This window comes from Ciona robusta, chromosome 1 (assembly GCF_009617815.1).
Source record: "Ciona robusta chromosome 1, ASM961781v2".
NCBI lineage: Eukaryota > Metazoa > Chordata > Ascidiacea > Phlebobranchia > Cionidae > Ciona > Ciona robusta.
Window position 1 is genome coordinate 9,053,329 of NC_143235.1, and position 23,768 is coordinate 9,077,096.

A 23,768-nucleotide genomic window follows, 5' to 3' on the forward strand; every position below is an offset into this window, starting at 1 on the left:
CAGCCGTGATCGCTACGAAGCAAATTCTCTCGTTTCTTAGCAGTTGCGTATTCTGGCCAGGCTGTTGCGGTTTGTGAGTTATAATTTGAGGCTGTGTAGATGTGAACCGTGTGATTTGCCAGGGTTTCGTTACTCTTTTGTATGCAAACAAACATTGTCAAGTGCGAGCATCTGCAGCTGTTAAGTTGGTTACTCGTGAGCCATATAATTGATTAGTACTACCAGATTACACCAGTGACATGTTATGGGTGTATTAATCAGGATTAAGTGGCACACCCTGTACCCAGTTTCCTGATGATGTAATTAAGTAAAAGAAGAAGGGCAGAAGCTTATATACACGCTTAAGCATAAGTTTTTATCAAATCCTGTTTCAAAGGGAGGTTGTATCGTTAATATTTCCTGATTTTTTTACAGGGCAATGATTGTATATTATCGTAATGATTAGTGGTACACTTTCCCGTGTTTGTTTGTTGTTTGGCTTGCTGGTGTGCGCAGTGCCAGGCGACGAAGCCCTTATCAGAAGGTTAGCACCTGGTAAGTCTGAGGTTACTTGTTTTCTCGGTTAGATTTATAAAGATATCTTAAATTATTAGGTTGTAAGACATCGGCCCTAGATGTTGCATTTCTCATCGATTCTTCAGCTGATGTGTCGTATTCATCTTTGCGTCATTTTAAGGTGGGCACGAAACATTCATATATATAGTAGGATGGGGAAGATGGGACACCTTTAGCGCATGATATCCAAATATCCTGATAGTGTTTTAAACAATTAATAACGGTCTATGGGAGTCGTCACGATATGGTTTCATAATTATTTCATTTTTCTTTGTTTACTATTAAATGTGACGAGAAAATAGAACAAAAAAGTGTCCCATCTTCCCCCACCCTACTGTATGACAATCGTGAATTTAAATATGTAACCGAATCCCTGACTTTTTTAGAACTTCGTGAAGAGAGTAGTACAAGCTTACGATGTGAGTTTTTACACCGTACGGCCATCCATCAGCGCGTATGGTCACGATGTGGTTACGTACAACTCGCTGTTTGATATTAACTTTTCCTACGGCGATGGGACACACTCGCTGAAGAAAAGTGACGTGGTCAATATTATTTCTGGGATAAAGCAATTGGGCGGGAGACGTCGAGTTGGAAACGCTGTTCAACACGTGTGTGATAACGTCTTCAACATGGCGAGAAACCGGACTAGTTGTAGTGACCGACGGCAAGCTGTTCCTAAACTTATAATCGTGATATCAGCGGGTGGCTCAGCTGATATCATTCCACAAAACCTGTCGTGCTTCAACACAGAATCAAGAGGGTGCAATTACGATTTTACCATTATTGCGATTGGGATTACTCGAGCCGGGATCATGTCTCTGAAAAGCATGCATGTGGCTCAAATGCACAAGATAGAAAATGCTGGACGATTGCTGGTGATAGACAACGATGTTGGGAAAAGCTTATGCGACGCTGCTATCCACGGATGCAGAACAGCTTATCATGATTTATTGTTCCTGCTTGACGGGTACCTTTACGTTTATAAATAGTTGTCTGTTTTACACACTACAAGACAACATGTTTTTCGTTACATTGCGCAGGTCAAGCTCCATCAGTCCCAATGACTTTTCCACCACATTAACGTGGATGCGAGATATTACAGAACAGTTCACAGTTGGTTCTCAGTTCACGAGGGTGGGCATGATGCAGTACGGTGACGAGCCACATACAGAATTTGATTTGAACACCTTCCAGGTATTTAAAATGACTTGATGTGTTCAGTTTGTCGGTGTAACACACAACAAAATCATTTAATATCCAAATACTTTACCACATAATATCCAAATATCCTGACCTTGTTTTAGACAAGTAAAACCAGTGTGGGAGTCGTAAAAATGGTACGGTTTATAAACCTTTGAATTTTCTTTGTTTACTACTAAATGGAACGAGAAAATAGAATGAAAAAGTGTCCCATCTTCCCCCGTCCTACTTTACATAACTTTAAATACAATTTTGATATGTTTTGTCTCTGCGAGGCATTTCTCTGCCGATAGATCCGCATACGCATCATTTAGACAGCTCAAACAAACAGTTTTAACTTTGACCTTTCCTTCTGCAAAAGAATGGATCGCAAGTGTTTGAAGCGATTTCAAACGTGACTCAAATCGGGGGAGAATCCGGTCCGTACGCTGCGATTCTGCAAGTCCTACGACGATCTCTCACCGCGCAATACGGTAAATTTACTCTGGTGATTAGTTGGCGTGATCGAGTGGTGTTTACAGCAAAAGTTTCGCGTTGGTGCCTGTTGATTCAGCGTGCCAATTATTATGGGTAAACCACGTCCATAGCACGGCGCATGCAGCCGATTGTTCAGTTTCGATTATTCTGTACGAAGAAATATACTTACATTTTAACCGCAAATTCTGACTCATTCGGGGGGTCGTTTGACGCACAAGCAATAGGTTCACAAAAGGCAAAAACAAAGTCTTTGGCAGCCACTACGACACAATATCTGTTATTACCCGCCTACTCAAAATATTTATTGTTTAGAATGCTTTTTGCATTACCACTCTGATATATCAAGTCACTTAAGTTACAATCTGTCCCACAGGTTCAAGAGAAAATGTTTCACAAATTATTATATTTGTTACTGACGGTGGCGTTGTAGACGATAGCGAAGAATCACAGACAATCCTCAACGAGCTGAGGTTCTCGGGTGCGTTGGTGTATACAGTAAGTAAACGATCACTTTAGATTTCAGTAACAACACATATTTTTGTGATCAAAACATTTTTTTCTTTGACTCTTCGATCACGATAACAAAGGACATATTAATGGAGGTCTAATAGCAAAACAGCTGTTGTTAAAACACGCTTGGTATATAAAGTATGAAACATAGCATCGGGTTACAACTCAATATACGATATTTCAGGAGTATAGTTTTATATTCGAAATATCCCACAGAAAGCGAACAGTTTTCATAATGTACATACATGTTTGTTTGCTTTTGACAGATTGGCGTAGGAAGGATGGTTAGTCGGCCACAGCTTCGTATGATTGCGTCACGACCTGCGTCACACCACGTGACAACAATAGCAAGCTACAGTGAACTCTCGGCGACTAAGTCACAAATTATCGATCGCATATGTCGACATTTACATCCAAGTAAGAGTTATTGAAGAGGAAATTTAGAGCTATTACCTTGGTCGAATTCAGACAACTGATGAAGCGTATAGCAATACGGGGTTTTTAAAGACAAATAAAAGTTAATTGCGCCCATTTCAACAGAGGCACCGTCCGTTCTAATCGACCTCCAATTTTTGATCCATACGTCAATTCCCGAACACGAAGGTGGTGATATTGACACCACTCGGTTTCTTGCGACCATGACGAACGTTTTCACTGCCGCATTCGTCAAGCAAGTAGTGGATAGCTTTTTCATAGGAATCCATTACACCAGAGTGTCTATTGTTGTGTACAGTGGCACTTGCTCGTTGGAGTTTTCCTTTGAAGAATATTTACGCAAAGGTAACCGCAAATATATAAGTGTATAATGAAATATTGTACTGGGTAGTCCGTGTTTTAGGGACTACATCAAAAAGCATAAATATAATTAAATTTTGGGCAATTTTACAAGTTGTAAGCAATAAAGACTTGATTTGGGCAATGAGGATGGTGTGTGCAGCTATTTTTAACAGTAATTAGTACGTATAATATATCATAACCGATTCAATATGTTTCCGAATCCAGGAGAACTGCTGGAATATATCAATAACATGACGTCATTCGTACAAGACGAACCATCCAATGCGGGGTTTGCCTTGAATTTTACACTAAAACATATTTTAAATTCTTTACGTGTTGATGCACAGCCGGTGAGTTTGTTTAAGCTATATCGTCCGCTAATAAGTCAATGAAATTTATAATGCTGTTTTTCGTACACTTCGATACACTATGTTAGGAATACTTTTTAAACATTCGTGTGCGGCGATGTTGTAAGAATTTGGTTAACAGTTTTTGGCCAAGTCAAAAGTGTATGTGCACCAACCGAGAAAAGGTTGAAAGGCAGTGTTCCAGAAGTTTTACGTTATACCGACCAGTCGAATATGTATGCCATTGAAAACTCGGTAAATGTTCGAACTTGCATTACCCATAGCACGTTTATTCTGCCGTTCCAGTTCTTGGATCTATATTTCTCAAACACAACTGATGACGGGACCCATATTTTCAGGTAGTGGTTCATTTAACTGACTCGGGATCCACCGATGACGTCACACGCATTGGAAATGAGTTTCGTGCATTAAAGATTCCAGTGTTTAGTATTGGGATTGGTTCAGGAATCGATCAAGTAGAGTTAAGCAGCATAGCAACATCTTCACAAAATGTGATGATTGTAAACTCTGATATCACTTTGCTTCCCAGCCAAGCTTCGGAACTGGTGACCAGAATCTCTCGCGCTGCGAAAACAGGTATAGGAAATTGGTCTGCGGATACAAAACAGACTACCTGGTCTAAATTGTGACAATGTTTTCCACTATTGGTGAATTAATGCGAGAACATAGAACTTGAATTAATGCGAGAACATATAGAGCATGTATTATTAGATCTTGTAAGGTTTTCCTACACACCGCATGTCTAAACTATGACCTAACGGCTTTCAGAATGTGAGAACATAGAACTTGACGTGCAATTTCTGCTGGACGGTTCAACGAGCATCAACTCAGCTAATTTCGCCAAGGTGAAAGATTGGGTTAAATCACTGACATCTACCTTTGAGATTGGATATTACACGACCAGAGTAGGTAAGCGCACATCATCATTTAGTGCATAAAAGAATAAAGCGTTGGTTTTGTTCGTATATAGTTCCTGACGTCGCATGAGAATGGAAACGGATATGTAAATATATAAAGATTCAATTTGTTTTGTGTTTTTTCTCCTTTAAGTTAAATAAAACTTTGGAGAACTATTAGCATTTTTTTCTCCAAACGTCATGAACTTTTCTTGTTTGAAAGACAGCAATTAATACATTTAAAGCGGCGTTGATTATTGCGTACGTAAAATTATTACTATTGCTCATTTCCGTGTCTCAATTGAATTTCATTAACGGGTTGTCCTTCCTGTTTCTTTGTCCATAAACTAATTGAAGAAATGAACGATCATTGGCAAACTACGAGTTGTTTTTAGCTTCAATGGCGAAACAGTTGAGCAAGTATATAAGGACTGTGTGACCCAACACTCGACCGGAATATAGTTTAACTGTTATTGGTTTATACAAGTAAGCTCTGTTTAGCAAAGCGAATCTGTAGTACGATACAAATTGATTAAGGCTGTCACCACAGCTTCGTGTAGGGTGTTAAATATTTCATAACATGAAGTTCATTATCGCGCAGGCATCAATCAATACAGCGACCACCCAAATGTAGAATTCACAATGGCAGATTACTTCACGAAAACCTCCATACTTGGTGCCATTGACGATATCGTGTACAAAAAGGGCCGTACCAGCATCGGAGAAGCAATTAACTTCACTCGTGTGAACAGCTTTACCCCCGCAGCGGGTGCCAGATCCTTTGTAAAAAAGGTAAAACTGACTCTGCAAACAATTCAAAACACGAAAATATTTCTTCTTTATATTTGCACAAGTTCAACAGAAACTATTTCGATGACACACAGAGCAACCTTGAATTCCTATCGATAAAATTTATCCATATTAAATCTGTGGAATTTAACCTTTTGCAGTAAGGAATATTTTAAACATTTGTAGGTTCTGCTTGTAATGACGGACGGTGTTTCGCAAGACTCGATTCAAGAGGCGTCTGCCTTGATGCACAACATGTCGGATGTTAAAACTTTCGCCGTACGTAACTTATATTTCATCTACCATGTTTTTAAATAACTTGTTTTTTATTTCTAAATTTCAACTTTTATCGAAGGTGGGCGTAGGCGAGGTGTCGTTGCCGCAATTGCAAACAATCGCATCAGATCCAGATACTAAATACGTGTACAAAGTCAGCAACTTCGACGCTATCAATTCGATTCGTGGTAGTTTGGTGACGAAAATTTGTGGGGAAGGAAGAAAGAGAAACAGAATACGTAAGAATGAAGCGTGCGTTTCCGGACTCACTTACTTTACAGCCTATTTTCCTTGTTTTCAGCAATGCGTATGTTTTGATATATTGTTCCATTTCTGCAGTTTGCCCTGAAGCCGAAATGGATCTAGTTGTTTTGTTGGACTCCTCCATTGGCGCCCGGGATAATGCATTCGCTAACACAAAGAAATTCCTCAAGGAGCTTGCGTCATCGTTTGCGGTTGGTCCATACAACAGTTTGTTTTCCGTCATTCAATTCGACAATTCAACCAAGTAAACAACATTGTAGTTTTGATGCAAATTACGTCAAATAATATTCCTTTTATCTCAGTATTAACTTCAACCTGCTCCAACACAATTCGTCACTGACGCTTGTGCAAGCAATTGCCGACCTCTCACCAGAGTATGACGTAGCAGGGGAACCACCTTGTTTACTCGGTTCTGCTTTAACTGAAGTCAGAGAGCAACTTCTAAATAATAACTTTGGGCCGAGACCAAATGTTCCTAAGGCAAGTTTTCCATGTAACTGCCTCTAGTGACTGACTACAATAAATTCCATTTTCACAGTTCATGCTTCTGACACTCAAAAACATTTATAAACAGTTGTTTGCAAACTATATAGAGAGAAGAAAACACAATGGTTTAATTAGAATAACCACTTTTAAAACTACATATATCTAATATTCCTAATAATATTAAATGGCTATATAACCCAACACTTGTCAACAGTACAATATATATGATTGGTCTCATTGGTTATATTTTAAAACTAATAAAAACATATTGGGACCCATTGGAATTAAAATAAAAACTGGCTGTCATTTATACAGGTTGTTCTTGTAATCACTGCCTCAAATTCCATGGATGACTTGACATACCCTGCAACTGAACTAATGCATGATGGTACCATGTTATTCTCTATTTGCGTTGGAATTAAAGTGAACCGAACGCAGATACAAAAGGTGGCAGAAACTTAGGGGAATTACATTTTACACTCACATTTGAAAGTTGCAAAAACATATAAATAAACCTATGTAGTGCAAGAAACTGTGCATAAAACTTATATGCATTATCTATGCCTTAAACAGATTTAATCATAATGTTTTTCTTATAAAAGTTCCCTGAAACTCATAACAAACTTACCAACATAGATTGTTACCGCACCATATTCGTCTTTCTTCTACTCTGTCAGTCACTTTAGAGAATTACCTAAAATTGAGAAAAGTTTATCAAGAGGAATTTGTGCAGCCATTGCCCCAGGTTTGAATTTAGATCTACTGATTAATATATGTATTTAAAAAAAACTGTTTTACAACAAATAAAATTGTAATACATATGTTCGGTTTCAAACATCAGGATTGCTTATTTGTTACTATGTATTTTTCTGCATAATTAAAATATGCAGTCACCACTGGGTTACTGCATTAACCAGTATTTGTTGTGCTAAAAATACACTCCACAATGATAGCAGCATGGAGAACCTTAAACCAAGTATCAACTAGTTTAGATGCGTAGCTTCAAACTCATTAACACTGTCCCTATAGATAATTAGGATACCAAAAAATAGATTACAAATTATTTGGCAGAATGTCGAATGCGCGCAGTAGATGTCATATTTTTGATTGACGGTTCCTCTTCTGTTACAAACGCTGACTTTACTGCTGTCAAGCTGCTGATGGTGAATTTAACTGACAGTTTCGATATTGGGCCAGAAGGAGCTAGGGTTGGTTTAGTACAGTATGGCAATGAACCAACTGTGGAATTTGATCTAAGGGTAACTACTCAATATATTTGATTTTATATTTTGATTTTAACAGTTTACAGACTTTTGTTGATACCAACAAAATTACTCACAATTAACAGTAAGTATAATAACTTATTTGAAAAATATTACCCTCTGAATACATATCTATATAGATTGTTTTATACAGGATTTCGATAACAGAGAAGACCTACGGGAAGCTATTATGAGTTTGGAGCATTGTACTGGGAACACATTTACTGCTAAAGCAATCAAGTTTGTCACCAATTATGCATTCTCAACAGAGAGAGGGGGAAGACCAAATGTATTGAAAGTGGCGCTGTTAATCACAGATGGTAGAGCCCAAGATTACAGAAATATAAGATCTGAAGCCGAACGAGTAAGTCTATATTCATTTTTTAACACTTCAGGGTTCAGGCTAATGTAGTCAACTTGGCATTTCTTGTATTTTAAGGAAAAAAATAAATATGAAGTATGATAATAATTTGATTTTACAGCAAATTTTAAAAATATTTAAACTTACATTTATTGTTTCCAACTACTTGAGGTATGTCAAAAAATACATCCATTTTATTTTCTTGAATATCCAGGCTCACACAGAAGGAATCAAAATCTTTGGCATTGGAGTTGGTGAAGCTCAGCTCAGTGAACTGGAAGATATGTCAAGTTTGCCAACCTCACAGCACACCATGTTTGTACAGAATTACCAAGATATTGAAAAGCTCAGGTCAAGGTTGGTCCATAGGATCTGCCAAGGTAAGAGGTGTTTTAAACATGTGTTTCGTTATAAATAAGCTGTAGTAAAGGCTTTAATTGGTTTATTTAAAGATACATGTTTTATATGGGTGCAAGTACCTCGGGCATAACATTAAACGGAAATTTAATCCAATTATGCACACAGTTACTTATGTGGTAACTTAGTGTTCATTAAGTGTATGAAACATAACAATCATGTCATAATGAGTGACAACTGATGGTAAATAAGTTATATGACTTCATTTAATGTATATTTATTGCTCAATAGATTCCAAATGCCCAACCATTCAAAGAAATAGAACATACATTCAAGGTGAGCATTTTTTTGTATATTGCACATTATTTAACGATAATAAAACTCGTTAGTGGAGATACCAATGTCATAGTACCTCTTAATAAAAAGGACAAACATTGTAACCTTGTTTTTGTATATTACATTATCGTGCAAAAATAGAAAATTCCCAGTTTTTTTCTAAACTGATATTCCAATACAGTTTGCCTAACTTGGACTTATTTTTAAAGGAGTAAACTGCATAGAATCGTTTGGACTTGGAACTCCTCAAAGAGGAGTTAAAAAAATAGTAGGGATTAGGGAAGATGATGTGGCTTACCGGATAAACGGACGAAAGTGCAACCTGGTCAGGCTTAAAAAGTAAGTTAACGTTTGTAGTCTTTGCACCAAAGCTTATACAGGAATATGTATTAGGTAACAAAAGAAAGAAACACAGATTTCTTACCAAATTCAACCTGCAAATAGGTGAAAAATTGAGATAAGAAATTTTGCTTTCCAGAGAAGTCTTTCCAAGTAGTTGCCCAAGCCACTTTACAATGATATCTGTTATTAAATTGAAGAAGTCAGTTGTGTCAAAGAGCAATTGGGAAATCATGAGTTTTACTGATGCATCGGGAGGGACAGAGTTCTCCATATCTTGCAATGGGCCACGAAACTCACTTATAATTAAAAGGTAATTAAATTAATATGAAATACTGTGACTAAACAGCATTATCATATCTAAGAAGTAATAACTTATCTTCTGACACAAAAATTTAGCAAAAATTAGATTCAAACCAACAAAATATGAAAAAAAAGATGTTTTAAAATTTCATTTTTTATGTTTAAATAATATTTGTGTTCAAATTACTGCTAGTGTCTGGTACTGTGGCTCAGCGGTTAGCATGACTGCCTGCAACCAAACAGATAAAGATTTAAGACTTAATGCTTCTACTTTGTTAACCCCAAAACATACGGTTGAATACCAAACAGGTTCTGCACTTCTGGATATTTAGATTAAAATACCATTAAGCTTCTATTTTTAAAAAGCTAACAATTTCCTACTAACTCAGTTGTAAATTTGAATTGCAGGAAAGGTGGTGCAAACATCAATGTGAAAAATCGTGAAATTGCAAAGTTATTTAACCAGAAGTGGCACAAGCTGGAAGTTGCCATAGGCCGGTATGACGTAAATGTTCACCTGGACTGTCGCCATGTTGGTTCATATCGACTCGGTGTACCATTGCGTCATGTGATAGATGATACAGGAGACTTTATGCTTGGAAGGGTTAGAAGTGGCAAAGCACCTTTGGTAAAAAGTGGTCACAACATTTTTGCTTTGTGGAAATAATTACTTTCCTTTAGGAGCGTGTTTGGGCAAAAATAAAAATATTGTTATACGTCATATATGGTAATATAACGCAATAGTAGGCTAAGTTTGCTTGTGATAAAAAAACATTAAATTTCTAAAAAGAAACTTTGATAAATGTTCAAACAATTATAACAATGTTTTTATTCTTAGTATTCACTTCAAGATATGGTGGTTAAGTGTCACCAAGGAACACCAAGTGACATAGCAAAACCAGAGCTCTGTTGCGAGTTAAAAAATTACAAAAACAAACGGGTAAGTTTGTTTAGAGAATTTATACTTTGTACATGAAAATAAGTAACACAGAATGTTTTATCTAGTGCCGTCGCAGTGTGGTAGAGCCACCACTACAGATTCAAACAGAAACTCCTTCCCCAGTGCTTACAACCACAATTAACCCAGATTTGCCGGGTATTGGAGCAACAGATAGCGTTTGGTTCACAACCAACCCTATTCAAAGTACAACTACCTCAACGGAACCTGTTCCACCAGATGTAGGACAAGTTATAATTGGTCCACCAGGACCACCTGGCCCTCCAGGTCCACCCGGGCCACCTGGCACATCAGGAACTCCTGGTGCAGATGGGCTTCCTGGTTTCCCTGGCGCTGATGGTAACCCAGGTATTCGTGGAGAACCTGGTGTGCCTGGAGAAAACGTGAGTACTGCGGTTTTATTTCAAATTGCTCAAATTGCTAACAAGCATTTTACTGATAAACAGGGTAAAGATGGCTTGCCTGGTGTGCCTGGAACAATTTTGGAAAAAGGCATGAAGGTGAGCAGTAAAAGTGTTAACTCAGCAAACAATTTTACTTGTTTAATTTCTGAAGGGTGATGTTGGACCACAAGGTCCACCAGGAAGAGATGGGGCAGGAACTGGAGATGGAACCGGTGGTTGGTTGCCAGGTCCAAAAGGCCAGAAGGGTGAAGTTGGTAGAAATGGTGTCAATGGTGTTCAAAAGGGTGTTACTCGGGTAATACATGTTCCTTGTGTATAAATATTAAATATTTACCAAGCTTTTGACAGGGGTTGCAAGAAAACAGAGTGAGGCAAATAGCCAGAGAAGTTGTATCTGAAGTATTGGCAAGTACGTTAAAATTATGCAGCACCCTTAATATTTTTTATACCAACCCTTGTTTTTCTTCAATCCAGATGAACTTCCAAGAATTGTTCTGAAAATGATTGAGCAAGAACTTGGATCTTCTGGCACTAGACAACGGGGTGCACCAGGGCCCAGGGGTGAAAGAGGTTACTCTGGTGAACAAGGCCCCATAGGACCCTCAGGTCCACCCGGTGAACCTGGACTTGCTGGGATCCAAGGCATACCTGGCCTCCGTGGGCGACCTGGTATAGTTAGATGGCATTTCTATACTTATTCGCTATAGAAGAATGATTGTTAATTTTACTTACTTTATTGTTGCTTGGTATAAAAACAGTCGTTATAACAGGTGTGTTCTGTTTCAAACAACTCATGCCGACTAGAGTAACCACATATGTCATTTTGTTTGTATTTTTCTATGTCTGACAATTTAGACAACCCATTACCACTGGATTGGAGCAATTGACATTATGTTTTACCCAAAGACACATATACCCACAATGGTAGCAACAATGAAGCTTAAACACTTAACTTCTTGGTTAGAGGCATTCGCACCAACCACTTTGCTGTGCACCAAGTAAACCTAATAACTTAACAGCAGTCAGTAAGCTTGTCTAGTGGCTAACCTATGACCAACAACATAGCATATTTGATTTTCACTTTGACGGTTTAAAAAATTGTAAAATTGTTTTACTTTGGTTCAGGTTATACAGGTGAAAGGGGGGATAAAGGAGAGACCGGAAAATCAATTAGAGGGCCGATGGGTATTCCGGGGCCTAGGGGTTTCCCAGGTGAAACTGTTCATGGCCAGCCGGGTGACAGAGGTCCGCGCGGTCGCCAAGGTCCGCGTGGGAGTCAGGGACCACCGGGATATACTGTAAGTTGTTTAAATAAATACGACCAGTACATATGAATTACATACCTCTGATCGCTTTATTGTTCAAGTGCAATTGTAAAAATGATATTCATAACACTTTGTATAGGGACCTGCCGGGCCTGCTGGTACCTGTGACAATGATTACTGCTACAGAGCTGCTTACAACCTCTTGCACTCAAGTGTTCGATCCGATGCTTACAATACGCGGGGTGCCGATGAAAAAGGCTGATTGGTTTTATGCGGCGTCTAGGCAATTTACGTTTTGTAAACACTGCGTTTTCCCACTTATTGACCAATTAGCGTGTTCGTGGACACTGTATAGTTGAAAGTTCCAAAACGTTTCCGAATATTTTGTTCTGATGCGGTCTTGTTTTACATATTTTATGCAGTGAGGAACATCCACGATATAAAGTTGTTTAACCAAGCACGTCGTGTATAATCCGTGCGTTAATGGTCAATGTTTTTTATCATGTTAATGAATTTTATCAGCATTCCCTGCAAACCGTCATGTTACTTTTCAGCATAAGAATGTACCATTGAAAAATAAACATTCTGTATACGTCACTATGTGCGTGAGAAACCTACAGGTGAGCCGTCAGCGCAAACAGAAACACGACCAATATAATCTAACAGCTGGCACTTTACGGTTATTAATTATAGACCCAATGCATGGCATGAGTAACTACCATGGTTTGTAATCACTGATGAATAGGATGGTAAGCATAGGCGGTTGTGTAACCATTAAAAATAATCATGACTCCTGAGAAAGTCGCACGTGGCGTGCCCGTGCACGTTTTTTTTTGTTTTTTCACTTCCCCTATGTACACGATAATACAAATAGTTGTGGTAAACATAACATTATATGCAGTTTTAAAATACCACAACATTCCCTTTAAAAGGATGTGGCGGAAAACATATCATAGGCATTTCGTTATCAACGTTTAACGGAAAGATGAAGCTATTCTTGGTTTTCACCTTGGCGACATTGGCTTTTGCCAAAAGATTTGATGGGTAAATTGCAGTACTGCATATGGTTGCTTTTTGCATTTAGTTTAATTTAGGTGATTCACATTTTATTTTTCTCACAGTGATCAGGTTTTGACCCTTCACCCAACCAGCTCCGAACATGTTATAACCATCAACGAAATGGAGGAATTCGTAAGGATTTTTTTAATAAACTTGTATCTTAACTGAACGCAAGTTTCAAATATCCATATTTTTAAGGCGGATTTCTGGAGACCGGACAGTCCTAGTTTGGTTCGAGAGGGCTCTCCCGTCGACGTAAGAATCCCTCGGTAAGTTTTGCATGGAGAACAGCAGGGTTTAATTTGTCTTGTACGTATGTAGGACTTTAATGCTTCGGTATGTAGTGCACAGTTAACACATTCCTTATACTTTTTCGTCTTGTGCTTTTCAGAGAATACCTTTTTAAAACCAAGAGAGTACTTGCAGCTATTAATATGGAATTTGAAGTCAAAGTAAATGACGTGCAGGATACAATTGACCACCAGTTTACCGGAACCAAAACTCCCTATGCTGGAGCGTATGATTACGACGTTTACCACACTGACGTAGAGGTGAAAACATGTTTTAAAAATGTTTTTGTTCGTTTAACACGGAATTTTAGTTTAAATGGATACCCATAAAATGAGATTTAAAATAATCCCAGTCTTTTCCCGGGTCTACCCTCATCATCACTATATGTAATTTTTTTTATCTCAGATTGAAAGTTGGGCTTTTGATATGCAAAGCCAATACAGCAGCCTTCTTAAAGTAGAAACACCAACTAAATCTGAAGAAAACAGAAATATCGTCCGACTTACAATGGGCTCAAGCCAGAATAACCCAATTTTCCTTATTGATTGTGGAATCCATGCCCGTGAGTGGATCTCTCCAGCATTCTGCCAATGCTTCGTCAACCGCGTAAGTCAATACGGTGGATTAATGGGATAAACCATATTCTAAATCCCAAGTTGTTACAAAATATCCCAGTGAGAATATTCCTTGGTTTTATGCTTTTATGGTGTGCTAAGTCGTTTCAGAGAACAAACGTAAATTTTGTTATTCCTTTACCCAACACAGATGCTGAGCCAATACAATACTGACGCAAATGTTAGAAGCATGATGGACGCCCTTACTTTCGTCATATACCCACTTCTTAACGTTGACGGTTACGCTTACACCTGGAGCGATGTAAGGAAAAAATGATCATGGTATTCAATGTCAGTTATGATATTATTATCAACTGTCGCCTTGTTTATAGGATCGTATGTGGAGAAAGACGCGCAGCAATTACGGTACAGTATGCACCGGTGTAGACCCAAATAGGAACTTCGATGCTGAGTGGTCCGGCCCAGGTTCCAGCTCCAATCCTTGCTCCGATACCTACTACGGCCCCGAGGTAGCATCGGAACAATTATCCAAGGAACTGTCAAACTTTGTACTATCGCACACTGGTAAAATACAGGTGTGTTCTATAAACAAATACGGTTTTCAGAATTAAACAGCCGATATTTTCTGTTTTCAGGCTTACCTTACCTTCCATAGCTACGGCCAAGTGTACATTTACCCATATTCAGACGCAGTGAAGGACGTCGACAATAAACAAGAACATGTAAGTTCACAAACAACGTATTATATCTATATTAAAGTATTTAAACGCCCAATCCTATGTCACTAATTAAACATATCAACAGAACGATATAGCTATAGCATCGGCTGCTGCATTGGAAGCTGTACACAGAAAACAATACACTTATGGACCTGGATATCAATCAATGTGTAAGCTATAATTCTCACATACATACGTTTGAATATTTTTATGCAGGAATAAGTACAGTGTCTTATTACACTGATGCGACAGATAAAGCATATTAAACGTATTGCTTCTGCACTTCCATATTACTAAATACTTTTCGGCAGACCTTGCTGCCGGAGGATCGGACGACTTCAGCAAGGACTTTGGTGTACCACTGGTATATACCATTGAGTTAAGAGACACTGGAAGATATGGATTCATACTACCAGAATCCCAGGTGCTTTCATCATGTTTAAAACTGTATATGTTTCCGTTTTTCATTGCTATACTGCAGCAATGTAAGTTGGTCGTATTTCAGTTACCACAAACATTTAGTTTTGTGATGCCTAAAAATCAAAGGTTTAATGACGAAACATGGTTCTAGTTGGATGATAAAAAATATCATTTTTTATTTCATTTCAGATTGCTCCTTCTTGCGAAGAAACTTACGCAGCAGTTGACGTCATTGCTCAACACGTGATGACCAAATTATAAAGAAACAGTTCAAGAAATAAATTACGAACTTAATTCAACGTGCAGTTTAATTTCATGCATTTAATAAAAACGGAAAAATCTTGGCTGTATGTTTCACTTGTCGCAAACATTGGCGAAAGCGAAACAAATGTATAGAGTTTAAGTAGTTGGGTAATAGTTTAGGTGCTGTTTTAATAGGCTGTTTAATCACGCAACTTTACGCTTGTGTCCGAAAACCCATATGGCAAACACGTTTCCGTTCTACCATTAAACCAGTGTGGCGCCAGAGAGCAACTTTAGTAGTCACTTGTCGATCAAATATCATAACGTAGTGAGTCCGTAAAGTAAAGCAGAAATGCAACTAAAAAGGGGATGCGCTAATTTGGGTCTCAGTTCTAAGTTCATTAACACGAAAACCTCACTCATTAAAATTCAAACATATAGTAAAATGAGAAAAGAGGAGACAGCTTTTTATTCTAATTTGTCGTTCCATTTGGTGGCAAACAATCAACATTTAAAGAACTGTATCCTCAAGACTCACATAGACCGTTGTTTATTGCTCAAAACATGATCAGGATATTTGATATAATGTGCGAACGATGTCCCGTCTTACAACCCCACCAAACCATACAAAGGAATACTACCTACTGTTAAATTTATAACCAGATACTAACTGAGTAGGGTGTAAAAGAAGGCAACATTGAACATTTTATAAAGTTTTTTTTTATTGTTTTAAGTATTGAAATAAAATGCAGAAATGGAATAAGTACTAACAAATGTTGAGGTGAAAAAACGCCAAAGAAACACGTTTAGAACGATCACCTTTTCAAATGAATGATCATTGAACAAGGCAGACAACGGTAAGAACAGTGAAAGATTAAACTGCTATTTATCTCTTGGGTTCGATTGAAAAGAACGCAGCACTAAAATGTTAAGATGTGATAAAAAGCTTCAGAATAAAACGACGCTTTGCGTCAGCCTCTGCACCGTACAGAGAAGAAAAGAATTATTTTGAATAAAACGCGGCAAGGGCCCACGAAAACGAACACTGAGAGAAAAGCGTGGAACAACATGTTCAAATGCAAGGCCTGATTTAGCCTCTTATTAAAATCAGCAACGTTTTATTCGGCGATGCCCGGCTGCTGTGTTCAAAGCGTTAGGGAGATCACCAAGCCTGAGATGAATTGAATGTTTACAATAACCACAGAATGAACACAAAAAAAGTTTGTCGCAAGGACGGTTGGGTAGCACAATGATCTAATTTACATCCCGACTTGATCCAACAGATTTGTGTTTAATAGATTGGCAAGCGGGTAAATTTACCAGTGCGTGAAAAGGCACTCAATTTCCTAATACGATTGGGTTTAATAAAACGTTGCTTCTGGCAAGTCTGTAGCTATCATAGCCAAGAAAATGTATGGCTAATAATACTGCCCCGCAATGCCACCTAGACGGGGCTCTCGATATACACCTTAACCAATAAGAGGGGCGCTGTGGCCTCCCGAAGACACCTTTCTAGTCCCTATAAATGTTGGTTGAATTGAAGGGTTGCCAACCCTCGCGTCAAGTACACTTCAAGAGGTACTTCGTTGCACCCTGAGTTTTTAGAGCGCTCAGTGATGACGCTCGTCCTTGCTGGAAATCCGTGTAACAGCGGGACGCACTGCCATAAGTTGCAGTTCATCACGAGTGCAAATAAACGTACAAAGAGCACCAGCTTTTTACATGAATGGGTAAAGCAAAATTGTCTTTGCGGTAGTCACCTCTGGAACCGAAATCGCATAATGTTTAACTCGCTTGCAGTTTAGAATGCAGCGTCGCTTGTGTCCGTACATATTAGCTCTTGGCTTGGGGCCTTTTGCTTATTTTGTGTCCGGCCAGTCAGAAAGAAGCACTTCTCAGTCGCATGTAGTCGAATTTGAAGGGCAGGCAACGGCACATTGGTCGTGAGGATGCGGAGTAAGCTCGTTTTCGTCGGTCGGAGTTGCCGGCGCACGCAGCCGTTCTCGAAACGATTTCTCTCCAAACTGACAACAGGAGAGCGTCGCGGTCAGGTGATGATTTGACCATGGAAGGGTTGGCTGATTCGTCACTCCAGGGTTCGAGCTCACATCGGTAGTTGTCAACCACCTTTGCACTTGCAACCACTTCAGGCACAGTTGCGAGTCGACTTCGGCGGGAAGCACGTGCGGAATCACGGCGTTCGGTGACGACATGCTCGAGGCTGTAGTCGTGCAGCTCGTCCGGCTTCACTGTGTTGAACAAGTCACTCTTGGTTGCAACCGATACGATCGGGACTCCTGTGAAAGCAAACAAAGCGGTTAAACTCGGCAAAGAATGGTTGTTTACTAAGTGGCGCTAAGGAGCGGCATCATTGGCATAAGGAGAGCGAGAGAATTGGACAACCGCAACGCTCACCGACACTCGTGTCAACGAACAAAGAAAAGAAAGGGAGAAGTAGGCCGGTGTCGGTTTGCACGAGTGCACGCGGCAATCGACTTCGTGCCTTTCTTCCCAGCGCTCGTTCATCAAGTTCGTTTCGTCGAGCTCGTAAACAAGTCAGCGGCAACCCGCTCGGGGCGACCGCAGCGCTTTAGCGGCACAAACATTCGTACCATAACGGTTTTAGATTCGCACCTCTGACTGCGCAACATACACAATCACCCGTGGACCACTTTCACACTGGTGTCAAAAACTGCGCTAAACCTATCCACATAATTCTTGTTTTTACCTCACCCTTACAGCGTGGAAAAAACTTTTAAAGCGGAAGCTCAGCCAAAAATGAAATGGGACTTCGCAGTGTCAAGTTCTAATTCACATTACAACAGTGTCTCAGGGGATATAAAAATACCTAAGTATTCATAATTGTCTATTTTTAACTGCCACGGGCCCAAGGGATATACCCTAATAAACCTTAACACATACAAACCACTATCGTGGAAACAAACCACTGGCATATTTAACATTTACTAACTAGGACACATTAGTTTTTAAACTCGCGTACGTGGGTACAATATCCGTTATTAAACAAAAAATAAAAGAAACTTACTGTTTACACAGGTGTGTTTGGAGGTGGTGATGGCTTGCTCAGTGAGTGACATAAGCCGGGTGTTGGGCTCCTCAGTGAGGGAAGAGACGAACAGAACCAGGTCAATCCGTCGTTTGGTCTCTGAGATCTTGTGATATCGCTTCTTAATGATCTCTTTGGACATGAGAAGGACACACGGGATGCATTTGGCTGGGATGCGACCTTCGAGGACGTATCGCAGAATGAGAATGGCATGATCATCTGCATGAATGTCCTCAAAGCCACGGGTGTCCCAGAAAACTACTTTCCCGCCTGCTTTCTTGTTGTGGAACATAACACACTCATCGATGACATGATTTCTTCCAGGACAGTATTTTGCCCTGTCCTTCCACTCTTGTGTAAGAGCCATGTTCATGGAGTTAATGAGGGAAGATTTTCCTGCAAAACAAAAATCAAACATTAAAACAATCCAAACAAACAGATCTTTTCCACAGCAGTTTCAACACAAAATTTTGAGCTAAAATTTTCATAACAATGTTAACAATTTTTAACTCGCTTACCTGCCCCTTTGGCTCCGATGACCAGCACATTGAGGTTAGTGTTGAGATGGGTGAAGCAGCTTTTGATTAACTTACGACTACGATCGTTTACATCGCCCCCGTTTGAGGGTCGTTTGTTCGGGGCGCCAACGGTAGCCTGTTGTTGTGCGGCCTTCTCGCTGATTACAGCATTGTGATTGCAATCTAATAGTTCTTTACTTGCAGATACTGCATTTCGTCCGTTAATAAGGTTCACGTTTCCCGTGCTGGCTGTCTGTGGTGCCATGGTTTATTCGATCTTGATCATAACACAGTTGTTAAAGCAAGTTGACTCTAGCTCGTTCAGATAGGTACTGACTGCACAGCGGACTGACGGCTTCATAATATCTAGCAGTCTGCTGGTTACAGATAAACAAGCTTTGAAAGCCGCTCTAGCCGTTGTTGTCGGGCCAAGCTGCAGTGAGAAAAAAGAAAAGCGTTAGCGACGCAACCATTCAAGTCAGCGGGGTACCGTGTCGAGTTTACTCGATTAATTTTACCATAAACAGAACGAAAATCGTGCATATATTACAAATCTTTCAGTACATCTTATAAATGTGTTTTATGGCTAAATTCATTTTGCAAAAAAACATAAAACAGCCAACTAAATAAAGCAAAAACAACTGCGACACCCGGCAGAACCATTATTAAAGCACATTGAGCAATCCGATAGCTGTGTGTTGCGAAATTCTAACTTCCTTCTTTATACAAGAGAGAGAAGAGAAGGCGGAGATTGCACAATAAAGGGAAACAGCGCCCTAACATAATAAATGAAACCGTTTTTTTTTTCGATCCAAGGAAAGAGAAAGATGGGAGCTTCGTATCTATTCGCCGGTCAGATTCGCTACCCTAACAATCAATAGGTCGAACTTCTATTTTTTTCTTTGTTGAACGGGTTTCGCCATGTTAGTTTAGCGTTGCAGTGTGTTCGTATGTCGTGTGCCTATCCCAATATGGAAATGTTGTTGGCGTTTTAATGTCGTAACCGGGCGTGAAACTTCGGATTTCGTAATCCATATTGACTAAAATGTCGATTACGTGTTGGAAAAACATGCACGTTGCAAAATAAATAGACACCCACCCACTTGTAGGGTCATCCATTCCTCACACAAACGTAAACACCAGTCAGCACTGTGCGATATGCTGCGCTAAGCTTACCAATGAAAAAACATACATTGGTAAAGAGAAATAGATTAAAGAGGCCAATGCAACCTTGCATTTTTGCCCTTGTCTATGCAAATAAGGTAAACCATAAGCAATCAATGAAGTCGTACAAGCTTATACAGGGTGAGTAATGAAAACAATAAATGGGGAACTGGGAGATGGTTAAAAACCACACAGCACAAGTCCGGACATGTTGTGTACGAGCTGAGCGGTTGCACCACCATTTAGGAACACATGCAATTTCCAGGCAATTTTAAACGTAATCAGGATGCACTATGCAAAATTTAGAACAGGCTACGAAACAACACAGTATACCGCACAAAAGCAGTCATTCTATTATACAGTATACAGCCATAAAACACAAGCCTATTATATGTACGGGAGTACCGCCGTTGATGACCAACGTTAAGCAGGCCGGTACTTTTTCGTAATATATTACGAGCAGGTATTCTTGGAATACGTAACTGCCTTAACTCAATACAACAACCCAATGTACAGTTAACACACCTGGATTAGATTGAGGGGTTAGATTGGTTCATTAAAAGAGAATAAAGAGACAAAGAGAGGAAAATGAGATGCTTGATATACTAGCAGCGACCAATCAGTGAACGAACCGGCATTATAAGCCACGTCAGAGCCGGCATTCTCAGCGTGAAAAACTGCGATCATAAAATCAAGTGTTTGATCCTTGCTGGTTGTATTTTAAAGCATACGAATTTACGACGATAACCTCTGAAACAATGTCATTACAAATTGTTTTAGGTTAGTTGACTAGTTGACAACAGGTAGACATTATTTCAGCGTGTAACAATCATTTTTGGCAAGAATGCGGTAGAGTGCTTGCCATCGGCTCCATCGCCGGTTTTAATAGAATGGAAATGCGATCAATATATCGGCCTGTCAATCGATGTAGCGGCGATTGCGAAACCACTGTTTCGTCACAGCGGCAAAGATGCTAGGCAACATATGACGAAAACACCAGCTGTTTCAACGTAAAAGTGTAAAACCAGATGCACAAAATCGAAGCTCTATCTGGAACCAAACGACACAAACGTGACGATAGACACGTTGCGCTGGTTCCCCGAACTTTAAATCTGAAAAAGCGGTGTGTACCAACGCCAATCTTACGTAATAACATCTTCTCCCGTTGGCCAATTAGAACTTGTCCCGCCCTGAGGACACAGCCTCACATGCATTATGCCGGTGTAGATCGAATCATAGCTGTCAAAACAGCTTTAATAAGAGCTGTGGAACACTGAGAAGGCATTTAGGCCACCGGAGTGAAAACTTTTCACAGAACTGTTTTACAGTGTATTGTATAGCACGTACGCGGAAACGCAACTAAAGGCCTAATTAAACCGGCTGTAATACCAGGTCACGTTAATAGACTGTACAGGCTAACAAAAAAGGCAAAAAATAGTTTTCGGTGTACATGAATTGATAATTAATAAAGATTAACGGAACCTTAGTACGAGAAGGTGATTCAATTTGACGGAGGTGACCTGAGAACAAAACCGGCGGCGTATGACGCTTGTGGGGAAGTTAGAACGCGGTCCTAATTTCGCAATCGCTGACAAACCGGCCGGCGGTTTCGTAAGAGTTATTACGTCATTAACAGTGGCGTAGACGCAATTGTTCTCGCACAGACGGGATGTTCACTTGAGCGGCGTATGATGAAAACGTTACCACATCTCCTGTTCGAGAGGAGCACACAACGCAACAAAGGCGACAGAAAGGTTGCGCAATATGTGGTTGCGTCACCCTGTCGTGCTGAGTTGCGATAGAAGGCCAACCGACAACCGAATTTGGGCAAGTAAAGGATGGTTATTGTTCGTTGCTAATATGCGTCGGGTACATATAATCAATTCAATTGAAATAAATTATTCATGCAAGAGAGAGTCGCACAGCTGCGGCCCAGACCTTCCATATTGCGCAACTGCAGAAATTTGCCTGTACACCGGCAAACAGGAAAACCGTAAGTCCCCCATACGAAGGAGTCATCCAGTACAGGAAAGATTGCGCAACCTTCGGAGGCGATATTTCGCAACACCGGCCAGTCAGCTAAGCCGGCAATTTCTAATCTTAGCTCGAAAATTGACCTAAATTGGTTTGTCTCGGCTACAAACCGCAGCAAACCGGTTTAGTGCAGCTACGACCAAACACCGTAAAATTGATAAAATTGTCTATAAAAAGATTCCCCAATGTTAGCTTTAAAATAATTGGTAACACTATTTCGATACTAAACCTTTACGGCAATTATTACAACGCTACGGAGTGTAACATTGGGAATTTGAAAACTAAACTTAATAGAACTTTCCTATTAACAGGAGAAATCCTGAGTTTGTGGAATTTCCCAGTAAAATCCCAGTTAACTGCTTTTTGCGAAACTTCGCGTTAGTCAAAGTTAAGCGAAAACTTAACACTAAGGTTGCGGTTAGAGGCCTGTTTAAACCAGTATAATATAAACCAGTTTCAGGCGGCCGTTACGCGCTTTTAGGTTCATTTTTTTAAACAGAATGGCAGTTCATTTGCCTATATTGTAAAAGTTATAATTTTAAGCTTTGCGGACAGCAATATGATTTGCGGGTTATTGTCGACTGCTGAATTATTAAAACTTGAAACGCTTGACAATTCACTATTGTCCCTAATACCGCCGGTTGCAATGTTGGAAGCTAATTGCTGTGTGGTTGACACAAGACAACGGGTATGAAAGAGAAGCAATTCACAATTATATAAAAACTGTCAACACGCATTAAGCCGCCTGGCGCCTGAGGTGCGAAGCCGCAATCTGTTGAGGCGAAGTACGTGTGCACTTGGTCCCACGTAGAATAAACACTCACACTGGACAGATAATCGAAGCTCAAATATCTACTGATTTTATCATTGATTGGGGGCCGCGGAATAATTTCGGCTTCGAGTTACACGGAGCGGTCGAAGAAGTCTTCAAGCTTTGTATTATTGATCGAGGAGATGATTACAATTCAGGAGAAGGGCATTAAGTCGGACCTGCAGCATGCTCTTTAACCCAGCTACGCGGCAATGGCGGTCCCACAGAGGGCATGGTAATGTGTTCAAACGCGGCATAAGAGGTTCATATGGGTTTGTAAACGTGAAATCAATTACCGTTTTATAGATCCACGGATAACAACGATGGATTTCCTGATGGTACAACATAGAATCCGGAGAAAACGTCATACAAAGCCCGCTTTATCCATAAACGACAAGCCTAAACCCACGAACGATAAGATCCACTACCTCTGCGTTAAAGAAACACAAGGAGACAGCTTGGTTATAAATAAACACGATTTGTCTGCAAGGACTCATCTTGAACTTGTTGCTGGTGAAACCGATTTCACCGGCGTGTCGGCTTATCGAGATATCTTTGGCCGGTGGTTTGGCGTTAGTCTGTATCGCCATATCTATGGAACATTGCTGCGTTCAATTACGATGGATTGAAGCCGCTAATATCTAGAAACCCTGAGAAACGGCGCCGAAGTCATGGCCGCGA

The 23,768-nt window shown here is 39.8% G+C and overlaps 3 protein-coding genes across 3 annotated transcripts in view; 2 read left to right on the forward strand and 1 right to left on the reverse strand.

The window, feature by feature from the left end:
• Positions 1–377: 377 nt before the first annotated feature.
• On the forward strand, positions 378–12,783 carry LOC149742819 (collagen alpha-6(VI) chain-like). Its single transcript, XM_089893665.1, has 33 exons — positions 378–534; positions 594–676; positions 942–1,525; positions 1,599–1,752; positions 2,120–2,231; positions 2,609–2,730; positions 3,012–3,162; positions 3,286–3,525; positions 3,748–3,872; positions 4,229–4,466; positions 4,659–4,799; positions 5,388–5,578; positions 5,762–5,854; positions 5,931–6,090; positions 6,191–6,359; positions 6,418–6,595; positions 6,917–7,048; positions 7,238–7,346; positions 7,673–7,860; positions 8,018–8,227; positions 8,439–8,604; positions 8,873–8,917; positions 9,127–9,256; positions 9,396–9,569; positions 9,968–10,187; positions 10,398–10,499; positions 10,565–10,900; positions 10,964–11,017; positions 11,073–11,216; positions 11,270–11,330; positions 11,396–11,590; positions 12,047–12,219; positions 12,326–12,783. The coding sequence occupies exons 1-33, from the start codon at positions 438–440 to the stop codon at positions 12,446–12,448; spliced, it is 5,400 nt and encodes a 1,799-aa protein (XP_089749791.1). The 5' UTR covers positions 378–437; the 3' UTR covers positions 12,449–12,783.
• On the forward strand, positions 12,671–15,594 carry LOC149742820 (carboxypeptidase B-like). The gene is made up of 12 exons (XM_089893755.1): positions 12,671–12,806; positions 13,119–13,230; positions 13,308–13,377; positions 13,444–13,514; positions 13,637–13,796; positions 13,942–14,142; positions 14,302–14,412; positions 14,483–14,686; positions 14,747–14,833; positions 14,916–15,000; positions 15,142–15,254; positions 15,440–15,594. Exons 2-12 carry the CDS (start codon positions 13,172–13,174, stop codon positions 15,509–15,511), a joined length of 1,233 nt encoding a protein of 410 aa, XP_089749881.1. The 5' UTR covers positions 12,671–12,806; positions 13,119–13,171; the 3' UTR covers positions 15,512–15,594.
• Positions 15,595–16,196: 602 nt separating this feature from the next.
• LOC149742821 (uncharacterized) overlaps positions 16,197–23,768 on the reverse strand; it is a 29,867-nt gene continuing 22,295 nt past the window's right edge. The window contains exons 3-5 of the mRNA XM_089893756.1: positions 19,079–19,511; positions 18,540–18,956; positions 16,197–17,790 (exon numbers count right to left, since the gene is read on the reverse strand). Of these exons, the coding sequence (XP_089749882.1) occupies positions 17,372–17,790; positions 18,540–18,956; positions 19,079–19,343 (1,101 nt within the window). The 5' untranslated portion in view covers positions 19,344–19,511 and the 3' untranslated portion in view covers positions 16,197–17,371. The remainder of the gene's footprint in view (positions 17,791–18,539; positions 18,957–19,078; positions 19,512–23,768) is intronic.

Excerpts from the sequence above, each read along its gene's own strand:
- LOC149742819 (XM_089893665.1), top strand. The coding sequence starts at position 438 with ATGATTAGTGGTACACTTTCCCGTGTTTGTTTGTTGTTTGGCTTGCTG. Across the intron at positions 1,526-1,598 it reads TTATTGTTCCTGCTTGACGG|GTCAAGCTCCATCAGTCCCA; the intron begins GTACCTTTACGT and ends TACATTGCGCAG. Across the intron at positions 3,873-4,228 it reads TACGTGTTGATGCACAGCCG|GTAGTGGTTCATTTAACTGA; the intron begins GTGAGTTTGTTT and ends CCATATTTTCAG.
- LOC149742820 (XM_089893755.1), top strand. The coding sequence starts at position 13,172 with ATGAAGCTATTCTTGGTTTTCACCTTGGCGACATTGGCTTTTGCCAAA. Across the intron at positions 13,797-13,941 it reads TTTACCACACTGACGTAGAG|ATTGAAAGTTGGGCTTTTGA; the intron begins GTGAAAACATGT and ends TTTTTATCTCAG. Across the intron at positions 14,834-14,915 it reads TCGACAATAAACAAGAACAT|AACGATATAGCTATAGCATC; the intron begins GTAAGTTCACAA and ends ACATATCAACAG.